The sequence below is a fragment of the Mustela lutreola genome, chromosome 11 (assembly GCF_030435805.1).
Source record: "Mustela lutreola isolate mMusLut2 chromosome 11, mMusLut2.pri, whole genome shotgun sequence".
Taxonomy (NCBI): Eukaryota; Metazoa; Chordata; class Mammalia; order Carnivora; family Mustelidae; genus Mustela; species Mustela lutreola.
In genome coordinates, this window is record NC_081300.1 from 30,984,894 (window position 1) to 31,002,057 (window position 17,164).

General features: G+C 38.2%; 1 protein-coding gene across 2 annotated transcripts in view; it reads right to left on the reverse strand.

Annotated features, from left to right (window-relative positions):
- The window catches only part of PIK3C3 (phosphatidylinositol 3-kinase catalytic subunit type 3), a 138,595-nt gene extending 125,952 nt beyond the window's left edge, over window positions 1–12,643 (reverse strand). For both annotated transcript variants that reach the window (XM_059139218.1, XM_059139217.1), the window contains exons 1-3: window positions 12,483–12,643; window positions 9,129–9,317; window positions 8,152–8,295 (exon numbers count right to left, since the gene is read on the reverse strand). In XM_059139218.1, the coding sequence (XP_058995201.1) occupies window positions 8,152–8,295; window positions 9,129–9,317; window positions 12,483–12,550 (401 nt within the window). In that variant the 5' untranslated portion in view covers window positions 12,551–12,643. The remainder of the gene's footprint in view (window positions 1–8,151; window positions 8,296–9,128; window positions 9,318–12,482) is intronic.
- Between the last annotated feature and the right edge of the window lie 4,521 nt (window positions 12,644–17,164).

Below are 17,164 nucleotides of genomic sequence, written 5' to 3' on the forward strand. Positions count from 1 at the left end.
GTAGAAACAGAAAAAGTTCAGTGATGGACCACACTTCATTACTTCAGTGGAGATCCTAGAAAAAATGAGAGACTAAATTCCTACCCAATGAAAGAATGTCACATTTACAATGACTGAAACCAAAATTTAAGTAATTTCATAACTCTCTACTTTAAATGACAATTCAGCATCATAGATTGTAAAGTAAAAATGCTGAGATCTGAATCCCACCTGTGCCATCTATCATCTATTACCTATGCGACCTTGGGTAAACTATCTAATCTATGTGCCTCAGTTTTCTCATCTATAAAGTAAGATTATAAAGTGTATACCTTCATCTTGTTAGAAAAGTTAAACAGATGGGTAGAAGTAAAAGAACTTAGAATAGTGCCGGCATTAAATGTTAGCTAAATGTTAAAATGTTAGCTACTATTTTCTGTTCACTAAGTAGCTGATGTCTCTCCTATCTTCTCTTGCCCAGGAGGTACATCTTAAACAGAATACGATTACAGATTCACATGAGAAAAAGCTTCCATGTCTACAAATTAGAGATTTAACATAGTCAAAATTCAGTCTGAACATGGAGATCCTATTTTATTTTATTTTTTGTAAGATTTTATTTATTTATTTGAAATAGAGAGAGAGAGATCACAAGTAGGCAGAGAGGCAGGCAGAGAGAGTGAGAAGCAGACTCCCTGCTGAGCAGAGAGCCCGATGCGGGCCTCGATCCCAGGACCCTGAGATCATGACCTGAGCCGAAGGCAGAGGCTTAACCCACTGAGCCACCCAGGCGCCCTGGAGATCCTATTTTAAAGTGAAAAATTCTATGACTGTTGATTGTCAAATTTCCTTCAAAAAGCTACCCAGAAGATCTAGAGTAAAGGTTGAGCAAACCTGTAAAGGAGCTTTACATGAACTTTTGAAATACGCTACTGGTTAGTATCTGAGTGTTTTTTTAATTGGGGGGGGGGGGGTTACAGACGTTCTTCTGTTACTGTGTTCCTTTTTTTTTTTTTTTAAGTGCTTCTTCTTTTAAACAAGACCTTCCAAACAGTATAAATTCTATTCATATCCTCCCAAAATCAAAGAACAAGCTGCTGACTGCAATTGTAAGAATAAGACTTCAGATGTGCACAGGTAAGGAGGTAAGTCCATTTTGCACACTCTTGCATTTAATAATTTTTAAAATAAGGTATATGGTAGATATAGTAACCTATAAGTTTTAACTGTAAAAGGTTTACATAAAGTTTATAAACCATTACTATCATGTTCTAATGGAAAATTTCTTTAAAATTTTCCAAAGGTAATAAAGAGAATTTTCATTGATTGTGTAACGTATATAAGCTATGACGCCATGAACAATTAGAATGGGAGTGATGAAGTGATCGCTATAAGCTCACGAGCACAATAAGGTTAAGGTATAGCCGTACTTGTTGTAAGATCTCTAAGGCTGGCAATAATAGGTGCTACCCAGCAACTATATCTGCAGAAGCTTCCAATGGAGGCTCAATAAAAAATGCACTGACTAGCTGTAAAGAATCAAAATTCTTAATATTTATTTATCATATGAAAGATCAAAAAAAGTTACATTACAAAAAGCCATATGCAAGCCTTTTATAAAATCTTTCAACTCAGGGACAGATTCAACATCAAGTAGACCCACTTAGTATCCAGGAAACTCGGTACAGTGAAACAGTAATGCCACTTTTAGATGAATATCCTTAAATGTACCTGGAGAAGCAGAAGGCCTGCCTTCCTTCTCTCTACCTCTGTGTCCCCCAGTGGACACTGTGACTAACTGAATGTAACTAAATCAAAAATAAGTACATTTGGCAGGAAGTCAGTTTACTAAATGATTTAGGTGCCTTGGGATGGATCTGGAGAGAAGATTTAAGGATATGGGATGTGGAGGGTAGGGGTGATGCCAAGTGACTCAAATAATCAAGTGAACATATTACTTTCTTTTGACACTAATGGAACCTTTGCAGAGTTACACAGCCTCCAGGTGGCAAGCCAGAGGATACTCAGACCATCATGTCCACTTGGGAAATTAAGCCAAACAGGCAAGACAAAAGAAACAGCATAGGAGGATATCCTTCAGACTCCAGCAGAAGCCCCAGCAACAGCTGTGGCTGCTGCTCCCACTCCCGGTGCCAAGCCACAACAGCAGCCACTACCCTGACTTCCAAACTCATATTTGGAAAAACACCTGCAGGAGAAATCTGCGGCTTGCCTTTGGTTCTTTGCCAATTCAACCTACTGATCAATCCATTCTTTAGCTACTTAGAAATCTCACAAGCTAAACTTCCAAAATGAAGACAATTAGTTATTCTAGCTGTATCTTAAGAGATCAGTCTTTCAATTATTAATTATACTATAGTCCAAAAAGCACTGTTTCACACAGACTAAAGTATATCAAATAGACATTAGCAAATACAAAACTTGGTAGTAACAAGGTTCCCGGTATTATACTACAACTACTACACACTCTGAAGACCAGTTTTTTAAAAGCTACTAAGTCCATACCAGGACTATTTAGGGAAAAATAGACCCACCCGGGTGACATCATTGTTCAAGAAACATCTGAAGAAACTATAGTCTAAAGCACTATTTCCCTAAGTCACAAAAAAAACTGTGGTGGCCCATGACGTGATTTTTAACAACTGGCGGAAGAAAATTTGCACAGGCTTCCTGCTCCGGATACCGAGAAGACGTGTGCACCCTGCCGCAGTGCCGGGAACATCCTGACCAGGGGCACAGAGCACCAGTACCAGCAGCTGCACACAGAGTCCTGTTTCGTGTTAGGGAATTCCTGGGCTCGTAGCCACTGCAACCCACTTTGCACATTCAAGGAAAAGCCCCAGGATACACAGAGAAAAAGGAGTTCTTTCAAGATTTTACTTATTTGACAGAGAGAGAGAGAAATCACAAGTAGGCAGAGAGGCAGGCAGAGAGAGAGGGGGAAGAAGGCTCCCTACTAAGTAGAGTCCCATGCGGGACTCAGTCCCAGGACCCTGAGATCATTACCTGAGCCGAAGACAGAGACTTAACCCGCTGAGCCACCCAGGTGCCCCAAAAAGGAGTTATTTTAATTTCATCCAGTTTCTTATGCTTTTTGCTGAGGTGAAGGTCAGTATAAACATCAGGCTGAAGGGAAGAGGGGTAGGTGATGAAGCTTTTCTGCATTCCTTCGACACCGTTCAAAGTATCCAGAAATCTCTACTAAAATCTGATGTCATCATTCGGCTAACTGATGACATACAACCACACACAAGTTGGACTGATTAAAAAAGAAAATGTTGGTGCAAAAACCTTATCTTTACCTTCAATTAAGCGACAGTGAGCTAAATATCTGACTAGGCACAAAAAGAACCATTCTAATTAAAGAAAGACTTTCTCTGCAGATATTGCTTATGTATTTTGCAAATCAATACATTTACTATCAATTATATTTCACTGCAGTTTTCTTCCTTCAATTTCTAAAACCTATAACAGTTATTCTCATTGTATTTATTTTATTCTTACCCACCAATGTCAAATAATATTTGCTTCCCATGTGTATTAAGGATATTAAGCTTTTGCTTCAAACTAAATTAAAGTTAAAAAAAGAAGTGAGCTGGTTCAAATAAAAAACCAAGTATGTAAGAGTACACTTAGTACAGAAATAAGGCAGGAATTCTGAAAGTAGTAAGTCAACAACTCCTATCTGAGAAACCCTGCTCTAAGTGAAGGAATGTCACAGAATCAGTACTACTCTCCAAAATATTTCATGTTCATCTGACATCTCAGGTTTTCAAGACATGGAGGGACAACGTGACCTACTGTCCAGTTAAGAGGAAACAGATGACTCTCTAAGATTCAAAGTCTTAATTTACTTAATATCGGAAGAGAGAATTGAAATTTAAGTCCCACTTACTGTTACTACTACATTCATGGAAATATCTGGGGTTTAATTACTTCATAAAGTAGAACAAATACTACTGATTTATCTCCCAGGCACGTTTCCAGCATGGTTTGGGTGGGAGGTAAAGGAATTTGTCTTTTACTGGGATTCATACAGAAATACAAATAAAGCAAGCAATGGGATAAAGTCAAGAAAGAAACTGAAAACAACTGCAAGCCTACGTCCAACAAATACACTACTAAGAAAAGGTTAATGCAGTTTTTTGCAAACTGTGATCCACAGGTCTGCAGAACCACTCAGGATGCTTACTAAAAATGCTGAATCTCAGGCCCCATCACTTAACAAATTTAAAGAGAATGCAGGAAGACGCTTATCTAGTTAGCTTACCTGGTTTTTCCTAGTCATAGGTTGATTACTACTGACTTCATGTACTTTTCAAAACCTTGCCAAAAGTCAAGTCAAACTGCATCACAAATGTTAACCTAAGAGTTTGTTTGGCTCTAGGTAGTTCATTTCACTGCACTTCTGTGGAAATTCCGGCTGTCTCACACTTACCGGCTAGTCAAGGTGTCCTGAAACTATATCCTAAGGTCATCTAAAATGCTCAAGTGTCCTGAAGAGGTGCTTTTATGAGGGAACCTCTGGCTGATTATTCCAGAAGGTAAATCACTTATAAAAAAGCCAAGAGGAAAAACCAAGAGGTCTAGCTGGTAACTTCTCAAGAACATTTAACTACTAACTATATAGTAAGAGTAATAAACTGTTGCCCACTTTTCATCTTGTCCCAGGAGTCCTGACCGACTGACCCCAAGCCCGTCCGCAGCTGGGTGTCCAGCCCACTGCCCTTCTGTCCACAGACGATCCTGCCGGCAGGCATGTTGGGTCCCTGGCAGGCTTTCCTGTCCCGTTTCCTGCCATCTGTGTGGCAAGCAAAACCCACCCGAGTAAAGTAAAAAGGAACAGACACACTGGAAAAGGAACAATACCGGATTTAATATCATCTCCAATTTATTGTAACATGGTATTTTACTCAAATTCTATCTATTGTGTCAGACTATGTCTAAATTTGTTCTTCCATGTATCTCAATAATAAATATGTAATAGTTAAAACATTAAACAAAAATACCTTCATATACTAAGCAACCAAGGGATTCTAAAAGAAATTACACCTAGGTTTTATTCATGAGTTGAAGCCTTTCTGACACACCCTATTTCTGGATGGAAAAATTCAATATTACAAAGGTATCAATTTTCTCCTTAATTAACATATATATTTCAATATGATTTCCTAACAAAATAACAATGAGCTTTTCTATTTGAGTAAATAATAAAACTTATCTAACAAAACAGAATATCCAAGGAAATTATAAAAGGCAGGTAAATAAGGAAGATCATTGCCATCTAGTATTAAAACATTCTATAGTATAATAGTATTCAAAACTAACAGAATAGCACAGAAATAATAATAGCTAATATTTACTAAACATTCATTAAGTTAACTATGTGTCTTCAGTAATTTATCATCATAAACTACTCTATAAGGTAAATACTATTCTTACATCGTTTTACTGGAGGAAACTGAGGCATAAGGAGATTAAATAACCTGCCTAAAAATACAGACATTAAAGGAGTCAGGAGGTGAAGCCAGATAACCTAGTTAGACATCCTGTGTGCCTAACCACCACCATCTGATAGACTATGCTGTTTCTCTCAGACTTCAGTACTTGATGAATTGAACATATAAGGGTACCATTTCAAAATATTTGGAAACAATGGTGAATTTAATGGTGTTAAGACAAATAACTAGCCATTTGTTGGTTTTTTTTTTTTTAAGTTGATTCCCAATACATCACTCCTTTGACAGGGAGTGTCTTTCAGAAGATTTATTTATTTATTTATTTATCTGAGAGAGAGAGAGAGAGAGAACATGAGTGGGAGGGGTGGAGGGGGAATCTCAGCAGAAGCACAGAGCAAGATGCAGGGTTCTATCTCAGGACCCCAAGATCATGACCTGAGACAAAACCAAGAGTCGGATGCTTAATTGATTGCGCCACCCAAGCAGTCACAAAAGTGATTTTACATGAATCAAATATTTAAAGGTAGAAGACTGAAATCATAAAATCATACAAAGAAATATTTTTTTTAAATAGAAAAGGACTTTCTAAAACATGAAATTCACAGGCCATAAAAATAAAAGCTGATCAATTCAACATAATTGAAGATACATGAATAGCAAAGAAATATATACTAATTCAAAAAAAAGCCACAGGAAACAGTATTTGTAACATGTAACATGCAAAAGGTTAATTTCATTAATGTACAAAGACCCCCTACATATTGATGAGAGAAAATAACAACTCAAAAAAACAAAATAAAACAAAAATCAGAATTTTATGGTATGTGAATTATATTCCAATTTTTGAAAAAAATGGGAAAGAACATCAAAAAGCAATTCACAGAAATATATACACAAATAGTAAATGAACATATCAAAATATGGTCACATTCATTTACATTTAATAATGTGAAAATTAATTCAGGAGATAAAATTTTCCAACTTCAACATCGACAAACACTAATTAAGTTCAGTAATACCAGATTTAGTTCTCTACCATTTCACCCTGAAAAGAATTAGGGCTCCTTGGGCACAGTCATTAAGCATCTGCCCTTGGCTACAGGTCACGATCCCAGGGTCCTGGGATAGAGCCCCACATCATGCTCCCTGCTCCGCGGGAAGCCTGCTTCTCCCTCGCCTACTCCCCCTGCTTGTATTCCCCCTCTCACTGTCTCTCTCTCTCAAATAAATAAATAAAATCTTTAAAAAAAAAAAAAAGAAAGAAAAGAAAAAAAGAATTAGGACTTCTTTCAGAGATTCCAGTTCTGGGGTGGAAAATTGACAAATGAGCCTGAAATAGCTTGCCCACCAAAAAGCAAAGAAACTATGAATGTTTCTAGAGTACTATCAAAAAAACATGGAATCAGCTTGAAGGGACTCTTACCAACCAAAAATGGGAGTTTTTGAGCATTATAAAGACTAAAGACAGCAATTAATTGAAACATTCCAGAAATGTTTAAGACTAAAAGTTCATGACAAAATTTAAAAACAAAAAGAAAAAAAAAATCAAATATCCAAGTTACCAGGACACCAACTCATTCTTAAAACTGGTAAAGGGGAAAAAAATTAAACAGTCATTCGTCTTTCTTCCATGAACTGTATACCAAAGTAACTCGATACTTGATGAATGACCATGTTCTTTAGTGGAAAATTCGAGTTAATAAACACAGAAAAGAGTAATAGAATATCACCAATTCTCAGGGCTCCGGGGTGGCTCAGTCAGTTGGGTGTCTGCCTTTGTCTTGGGTCATGACCTGAGGGTCCTGGGTTCAAGCCCCAAGTCAGATTCCCTGCTCAGCAGGAAGTCTGCTTCTCCCTCTCCCTTTGCCCTTCTCCCACTTGTGCTCTCTCTCTCTTTTTCAAATAAATAAATAAAATCTTAAAAAAAAAAATAAAGGAAATCACCAACTCTCTTAAGGTAGTGATCCTTCTGTTCCAAGAGAAAAAAATACCCTCCAAGATTACACCTTTTTCCTTTCTTTTTTCTTACGATTAGCTCCTATTATCTGTAATTTTCTTTTTTAGATTTTATTTACTTATTTGACAGAGAGAGAGACAGTGAGAGAGGGAACACAAGCAGGGGGAGTGGGAGAGGGAGAGAGTGTTCCCTCTCTCACTGTGTCTCCCTCTGAGCAGGGAGCCCGACATGGGGCTTGATCCTAAGTCCCTTAGATCATGACTTGAGCTGAAGGCAGAAGCCTAATGACTGAGCCACCCAGGTGCCCCTATTACCTGTAAATTTTTAAAAACCGAGTTGACAACTCTTCTATTACAATCACTATTAGCAAATTTGTGCTTTTTAACACTGCTCATTGTCCTGTCACTATTTTGAGAAAGCAAAAACCTTCTATTAACAATGAAGGTACAGTATACACCAAATAGCCTCTTTTTCCTAGCAAGATTCTAGTTTCTAATGACTATATTCAAACGCAAATCACAATACCAAACACTAACAGGAGGTTTCTTAACTAATCTATCTGCGTATCCCACAGGAAAATGTGTCAAATTCAGTCTTGAGAACGAAGGAATCATATGTATCAAACAGGTTTTCATTTCCTACAACATAGAGAATCAGATTGGGTATAAACTATTCAAGCACTTGCAAAAAGAAAAGCTCTCCCAACACTCCTAAAGAGAAGACAAAAATGCTTACCCATATTTTCCAAAGAGTGAAACCGTTGTTCCTCCCACAGGCACTGCCTTCCCTGGTCCATACACATCCCATATTGTGAGGGCCACCTGGGCATTCCTGGGCAGGTCAGGGTACTTTACAGGCAGTTTCAGCCATTCATTCCAGCTATGGGAATAAAGTCAACGTAAATATAACACTAAGAAAATAAAATATAAATATGTGTGTGTGTGTGTGTGTGTGTGTGTGTGTGTGTATAAACTTCCTTTTAAATTAACAAACCAGGTCATGTATCCTGCATTAAGCCTCCCAAGGTACTGAATAACACACACTGAAGGAACAACAAAACTGTACCACATAATCTACCAAATAAGAAGAGACAAGACTTTAAATTCAGGACCCACAAGAGTGTTCTGGAAAAACGGGACCTTCATGTTCATTATTTATGTTGCATCTCAACAGGAGTTTGCTAACGTACCATGCTCAAAAAACCATGAACTTTAAAAAAGTTAGTTTCATATTTAAAATAATAATAAAAATCTGATCCGAATAGATGACAACAGGTGTGTTTTTCTTGTCTGAGAGATTTCATCAAATCTGAGCACCAAATATCAGGTTGGACAATTCATACTATCTATATAGAAATGTGCACATGTTTGGGCCATAGGGTGGCAGAAAATGTAAAGATGTTATATCTGTTTTTTGGTTTGGGTCATTTTGTGAATCAGTCTAGCTCCTACAAAAATATGTCAATATACTAAATACAAACATAATTCAAATATAAATCCACTTCTACTTAAACAGCATAATACTAGTATATATAAGACCTTATTCTATCTGAGTAGGTTACTGCTTTAAACTACTGGATCAATGCTTATAGGTCTTAAATCCAATTTTTTTTTTTAAATTTTCCTCTTGAATCCCTTTCAAATCATACTTGCAACATCTATAAAGAAATGGGAGAATAGTCTGGAACCCACCATATGCAAGACACAACTTACTTCCACCTTGTACTAAATGCTTTGTAGGATGTTCTCACTGGCAAGGCCAGAGGCTTCCCTTCTGCAAAAACTTGACAGGTAACATAAAGGTCAGAGCATGTCTCTTGATACAGTCCTGAAAACTTCAACATTGGGTCTTCTAGAACAGCTTTATAACTCTTCTGTTCTCTCTTCCCTTCCAAACTTCCTCTGGAGGCATAAGAACAATAATGATTAGATGTATTTTTTAAGCATTTTCACAACAAATACTAAGAACAGTTTATGGCTGTATCACAGTAACCATTGATACCTCAACATTTTCTTGCATATAAAATTAAAATAAACTTTACATAAAGGTAAAAATAAGTCCCAACATATCTAAGATCATTCCAATCTTCACCAACATATTTCTCTATTTTAGGCTTTTACTTTATTTTAAATCCTCTCACCAACTCTTGATCTACCTTCTAGACATCATCAGCTTTCCAGACCTTAGTTTCCCTTTATTAATTTCAAGCTGAGCACTTACTCATGTATTCATCCAACAAACACTCACTGTACTAGGCACAGAAGACCAAAAATGAAAGATGAGATAAATCAAGATAAAATATTAAAACTTCATTTCCACTTCTTTTTAACTGAATATTTTTCAATACCCTTTTAATTTTGTTACTGTGTAAGTATATTATCTGGTAAGTTCTTTAAATTAAAAAAATACAATGTTATAGATCATAAAAGATATGTACAAGACATTAAAAAAGAGGTAGGAACATTGCTTGGCTATCAAGATTATGTCAAATATTGTGCCAGAGATTTTATATATTCTCTCTTTTCACCCTTTTCTCATTTTATAAATAATGAAGCAGACACTCAGTGATCAAACTCATTATTCAAGTTAACAAAATAAGTAAGAGAGCTGGCAAAAGAGGCCTAAGTGGGGTGCCTGGGTGGCTCAGTCAGTTAGGAGTCTGCTTTTGGCTCAGGTCATGATCTGAGGGTCCTGGGATCAAGCCCCATGTCAGGCTCCCTGCTCAGTGGGGAGCCTGCTTCTCTCTCTGCCCCTTCCCCTGCTAGTGCTCTCTCTCTAAAATAAATAAATAAAATCTACTTAAAAAAAAAAAAAAAAAAAGAGGCCAAAGCCAATGTCCTTTCTACTACAGAAAGGCATACCAAAAAGTCTCAGGAGCAAGTCTCTTGCTTGGGAGCAAGAGCTTAGTATCCCAGATTGATGACTGAAATGAGCCCAAACAATTTATGAGAAATGAGAGCCAAAAAGACAGGGAGTCGTCCTAGAAGGAAAAAACACCATATACTGATGCAAAGAAGCAAGAAGGTATGTTTGGGAAACTACAAGTTGTTTGGCATAGCTAAAGCATAAAGCTCCCAGGGTAAAGATAAGAATGAAAAGTAGGTAGAAAATAAAGCGAGTAGCCACCATATTCCCTACAGTGCCTGACACAAAGTGAACATTCAAAAATATGATTAAAAAATTATTTGAACTGAGAGTAATGTAATCAGAGTTGTACTTTTGGCAGGAGTGTAAGAACATAATGGAGAGGAGGGACTGAAAGCGAGGAAATCAGTTAGAAGAATCTCAGCCGCATTAAAAGGAAAAAGGTAGACTAAGGCCAGGGTTGTGGGGTTAAAAAAAAAAAAAAAAAGGTGGCATCGATCAACGATATGAAGGTAGATTCAAGACAATTTGTGAATGATTAAACAGAGAAGGTAAGAGAGGGATGTATGCAGAACTCAAGTTTCCAGTCTTAACCAACTCAATTAATTATGCCAACAATTGCCAAAATAAATGAGACAATACAGGAAAAGCAGAATCAGAAGAGTAGGCTAATGATATGCTAGTCTCAGACAAGTTGCTTTCAAAGTGCTTTGGCACATCCTAAGTGACCATGTCTTGCAGGCAGTTTGATATCCAGTTACGGGGATAGGGAAAGAGACTTGCAACTTGTTAATTGCAACTAGTTAATTAAAACTGTCACAATAAACTAAAACCCTGGGGAGAATAAACTGAATTAAAGAATTCATTATTCTTTCATTATATGATTCTAAGTTGATACTCCTTGCCCCCAATGATCAACAACGGCAGTCTTAGAAGCTAAAAGATAGTATTAAATTTTGCCAAACTTCTAATTTATGCTTTAACTTTGCCTCAAAATACTGAATGTGTGTCTGTTTATGACAGACCAGTGTTTCTTACTTTTCTTCTTTCCTTCTAGGGTTCAAAAGTGTAAAAAAAAAAAAAAATCATTCCTATGTCCAAAAAAATACTGAGAGGAATGAGACTGAAGGAAAGGAAAGCCCTTTATCAAATGAGAGCAATGCAGTCCTGTATAAGCATGTAGTGCCACATGCTGCAGAAATTTCCTGAAATGGGTGTGTAAATTATTTTACAAAACTATAGTTTGGTTCTGGAAATATTATTTTTACTATCACCACAACATGGACAGTAAAAGATCTGTCAGAGTCTGAAGTAAGTAACTTCTGAAAATAAAAACAATCCTTAAAAGGTGCACCTGACAGCTGAAAAAAAATGTATTCACTGCATGTATGAACGTAAGATGAATACTGACTAAACATATAATGAATGATGATAGGATTAATAATTTGTGACAGATTTTACATAGGAAAACTCTTTTTCAAGACTGCCTTAAAATGACCTAATTTCCAACTCAGTCCTACCCACCCCCTATCTCGGTTTCATTAATCTCATCTCAAAAGATCATGCCCTTGGCCTTTACTTCAACTGTAATGCTCCAAGATCTTCCTGCAAAGCCTTTTCTCCTATCTTCTGGTCCCTCCGCAACTGACACTCTCTTCTTCGACTGACTCCTAACTTCCCTGGCTAAACAATGCCACCATGTCCCAAGATTCAACCTAAGTCTCTATCACCCCCCGTGATTCTAATACTGTATCCATGTACTCATGCTATTCTCAACTACCAGATCTGCCCGTGTCTAATTTCTGCACCCTCCATTCCACCTGCCAGCCCGGTTCTAAAGATCTTCCAACTATTAACGGCAGGAGGACGACTCTACTGAAACTTGATGTCTTAATCTGTAAAACGTAAAAACCCTCAAAAGGTTGCTGTCAGCAGCAAAATGCTTTGAAGAAAGTAAAACAGCGTGGAACTTGAGGGCATCTTCCGACGGCTACCCTTGTCCCACAGACCCAGGGCTCAATCCCTTCACAAGGCTCCCCTCTCTGCCTCCGGTTTTCCTCCGCCTCCCGGGCTACAGCCCTCCCAGCCGCCCCCAGGACGGTCTTCAGGCTAATAACCACCTTCTCCCCGCCAAACCCACAGGCCCCCATCTCAGCGTCCCGAAGCCCCAGCAATCCCAGTCACTGTCCCGATTCTCTTACATCTTAAGCTGCACGTTGATGTCCAGATCACAACTGTAAATGTAGTGAAACTTCTCCGCTTCCCCCATGGCACTCCCTGCAAAAGCAGAACCAACTGCTGGAAGCGAGGCGCTGGAAAGACGCCGGGAGACAACAGGCTAAGCCCCACAACACAGGCGCTTCCGGTTCCGCCTCTTCGCACCAGGCGCCACCAATCCCTGCCTGGAGCGCGACCCGGCGCAACGGAACTCCCGCCCAACTTTTCCTTCTGCGCATGTGCAAAAGGAGCCAAACTAATGCTTAAGGGTAAAATTCCGGAAATACTGCCTATCTAGTTACATTCCAGGCTTCCTGTGTTTTTCCTGTCTTAACAGAACTTTTTTTTTTTTTTTTTTTTTTTTTTTTTTTTAAAGTAGCGCTGTCGTTTGAGCTTTAACTGTTTCTAAAATCAAAAGAAAATTCGACCCCAAAAGAATGTTAACAGCCTTCACTGGCTGCGGGTTAAACAGAGAGCAATCACTAGAATTAGAATTTTGCCAAGTTTTCTTTCCAGTGGCCTTTCCAAAATTTGCAGATTTAATCACTTATTTGCTATCTCAAGCTAAGATTTCCTCTTTGTGCTGTAAAGAGTGGAGAAAGAACTAGACAAAGAGCAGTTTGGCACTACCGATATTTATGCACTTTGGGCAAAGCATTTGGTACTTGTTTACACTGGTAATATTCAGACCCAATGTAGTTTTCAAGCCAGCCCTAGTTAGAACTAGAAATATCCAATAAGATCTAGAACTCAGTTTTCTGAATCATCTGAACTCCTAAAATGCTTGTTTTTAATAATATTTAATATTATTTAAACTCATAATCTCCATTTCCAACTAGATTCAATATTCTTGGAAGGCAAGAATAGTGTGTCATTTATTCTATCCCCGTTAGTGCTTAATACATTTTTGAGTTTAATAATTCCTATTTTTATTTTTGGTGATACTGAATAAAATTCTCCATTCTGTATATGTTTCTTTTGAGGTGCACACTGTGACAAGGACGTGGCTAGAGTTTGTATAAATTATAGTAATTAAGGGGAAAACCTTTCAAGGAAAGGTTAGAAGGAGTGTAGCTGTTGAAGCTGGAAAGGCAAAACATAGCTCATGCCCAATGTTTTGGCCAAAGTAAGTTCTCAAAAATATTTGTGAAAGTTAAGACTATGGAAAAAACATGATAGTTATCCTCCTGTAACTTTAAAGTTCCCACAAAAAGAGAAGAGAATTGATAGGTTCTTAAGCATAACTACTACCAATGGTTGGAAATTATAGGAAAGGTAGTATCATCAAACAATAAAAATTAAACTTTCTAGTCATCAGAGGTGTCAACAGTAAAACAAATAGTTACAAATGCCCTGTCTATGGGATAATTCCAGCAATGAGTGTGAGGTTTGATGTGAAACGGATTTATCAAAATTGAATAAAATAGTGACAGTTATGAGAAATTAAACCAGGGTCTCTTATCTAAAAAAAAATTAAAATAAAATAAAATAGTGACAGTTTGTGAAGGACAAATTCTCTGAACCGGGTGTTAACTTAAATTACTTTTATTATTAGACCTAAGGAAAACTTAGTAAGAAGTAAAACTTAGGTAGGCACCTAGTGGCTCCATTGGTTAAACACCTGCCTTCGGCTCTCGCCATGATCTTGGGGTCCTGGGATTGAGCCCCATGTCAGGCTCCCTGTCCAGCAGGGAGTCTGCTTCTCCCTCCCTTCCTGCCCCTCCCCACTGTTCCTGCTCTCTCTTGCTCTATTTCTTTCAAATAGATACATAAAACCTTTAAAAAATAAAAATAAAATGATCATTAAAAAGAAGAAAGAAATGATTATATCATGAGGTTAAATTGACATAATTTATTCCTTTTCTTCAGTTTAAAAAAATGCTTTTACAAGTTTTCTATTTACTCAAGTGTTTTAGAACTTAATTATATGATAGAACAAATAATATCAGGAAACTTGAAAACTCCTACCTCATAAACCAAGACTCTTAGCCTCTTACCAAGTTACAATGTGGGAAATGATGGACTTCGAGAAAGCCTGCCCATGTCGAGCTCTGGATGAGGAGTCTGCTTGAGATTTTCTCTCTCCTTTCCTCTTCTTCTCCCCCCACTCATGCTCACTCATGGGGTCTCTCTCTCAAATAAGTAAATAAAATCTTTTTTAAAAACTTAGAGATTTATTTATTTGAGAGAGAGAGCATGCGCAAGCATGGCAGAAGCAGAGGGAGAAGCAGGCTTAGCAGGGAGCCTGAGGTGGGGCTGGATCGTGATGTGAGCCGAAGCCAGATGCTTAAGCAACTGAGCCACCCAGACGCCCTAAAAAGATTTTAACTCTGGGCTTTAATAAAATCATACTAGATCCTGGAAGAGTCTCTAACCCCCTCCCCCACCTCTGCCAGAGGAACTTCTGTTACATCTTTTCCCTGCAAGCCTAAGCTGGTTTCCTCAGAGAGAGACCTCCTCTGACATCACCTTTCTTCCCAGCACTGATTAAGTCATCTCACTCAAAAATTCATCCCTCTTCACATTCTTCACAAATTTTCAAGAGTTTCTGTCACAATAATTTGGTTAGTGGCTGTGTCCCCCAGTAGGCTACGAGCTCTGTAAGAGAAGAGTTATGTAGACTTTATTCAGCACGGCATCCTACTTCAGTTCCTAGCACAGGGCAGATGTTGTATAAACAAAGTAGGGAAGAAACTAGCATTTGAAAAACTACTATATGTCAGATAACAGGTTGGGCAATTTTACGCGTATTATTTAATTAGTTCAACAAATTAATGAAGTAGGTGTTCCCTATTTTACAGAAAAGTAACAATAAGGTAGATTAAGTGATTTGTATATCATGAATGACTTAATACATTGCAGAGCTAAGTGGGTCTGACTCCAAAAGTCATGACATTTTTACTGAACTACACAGGAAGATTCCAGAACAATTTCTGAACTTATTTTTTGCAACAGAAAATAAATTATTAATGGCAGTATCTTTAGCATCCTCCGTGTTCTTTAGCACTGCTGTTAATCCCTCTGCCTCTCTGTAGATTACCTTCTCAGGTAAGCATCTTGATTTATTACAGATTAACTCCAAGGAGGGGGTTCACTTAGCATCCTTGCAGATCATCCTTTTATGTAGCAAATATTTACTGAGTACTTAAAAGGTGCCATGAACCACACCAAGCATTATACTAGACCCCTCCAGTATCACCAGAGAGAAAATGGTATTCCCCATCTGTTTGTGATGCCACACTGGCATCCCTCAGTATGCAATGTTCCCTATGTAACCATACAGCATGTCCTGTCAGATATTAGGGCACAGTGAGCTTTAATTTGTTTTGTGGATATTGTGGGAAGACAATGACTTTAGATATTCCTGAGTATTCATTCTTGTTAGGAAACCCATTGCAATGAGTACATTGTCAGCTTGCATTATGTTTGATCTGCAATTTTGATCTGCGTTCATTCTTTACATGTGCTTCTACAAGCTCCACAGGACAGAGATGCTGCTCTTATTTTTGGCCCTTCTTATTGCCTTGCCTGTGTGCATTTGTGTTTGTGCATGAATATTTAATCACAGAGAGGTTGCTGACCCGACACTCAGACTTGCTTCTCTGAGACGGAAGAGGCACAATCAGGGTCGGAGTCCGTAGACAATAATTGGTGACACAAGTAATTCCTTGTGATCTCTTGAGTCATTTTAAGTCACTTTGCCACCTACCCAGATGCTGTAAATGCACAGGGAAAGAGTAACAGAAACTCTAAAAGAAAAAGACCCTCACTGTGTTGTAGGAATTTATCTTTTAATAAGAAACAAAACAAAAAGCTAATGTAAACACTAAAAGAAATCCTGGAATGAAAAAGAAACGGGGGGGGGGGGGGGTAGAAGGAGAATCGTTCACTTGAGAGTCTGCCTGGATTTAAGCCATGCATTAGTGTGAGAGCTCCAAAAGTTAATACTCTTTCCAGAACGAGAGGGATACTTGTCAGGCTGGAGGGGGTATTTAATAAGTGAAAAGGCTTAAGGCTCAAAGGGGAGAATGTGAGAAATAAAACACTGGGATTTCCTCTTCTCAGAGAAACCAAGTCTAGCCAAGGTGCAGAGGCAAAACATTTTCTCTTTTTCTATCTTAAAAACTGTAGGAGGATGTCATGGAGAGTACGTGACCACTGGCTGACCCTGGAGCTGGCTCTAGGCAGTCACAGGCTCCTTACCCCCCATCCCTTGTCCCATATTATACGTTGTACTCACCATTCCCATAGTGAGAACTGTTTGGAAGGATTCAGCCTTGTTGAGCAATGTGGTGTTGAGACCCTCTGGACAGTACATGTGACTGAGCCCTGTTAAGGCCTCAATATAAACCGTCAAGATTCTAACAGGCTGGTACAGAGATCCACTCATCTTGAGAGAGTCAGTTACCTGTTCATAATTCCTTTGCTTATGAGACCACAACTTCCCAAAACTGGAGGGGCCAGCCTCTTTCTTCCCATCTCTCCTGGGTCTCTGTTTTGGAAAGGGATGAAGTTTCAGATTTTCCCTGGGGACTCCCTGTTTGGGGAACCAACAAAGACAAAACAGCACAAAAGTGCTGTTCAATACTGGGGTTCTTCATGGCAGTTAAGAGGAAGCAGAGGCTTTCCAGACCTCAGAGACTATTTAGAATTGGAGCTAAGTTTT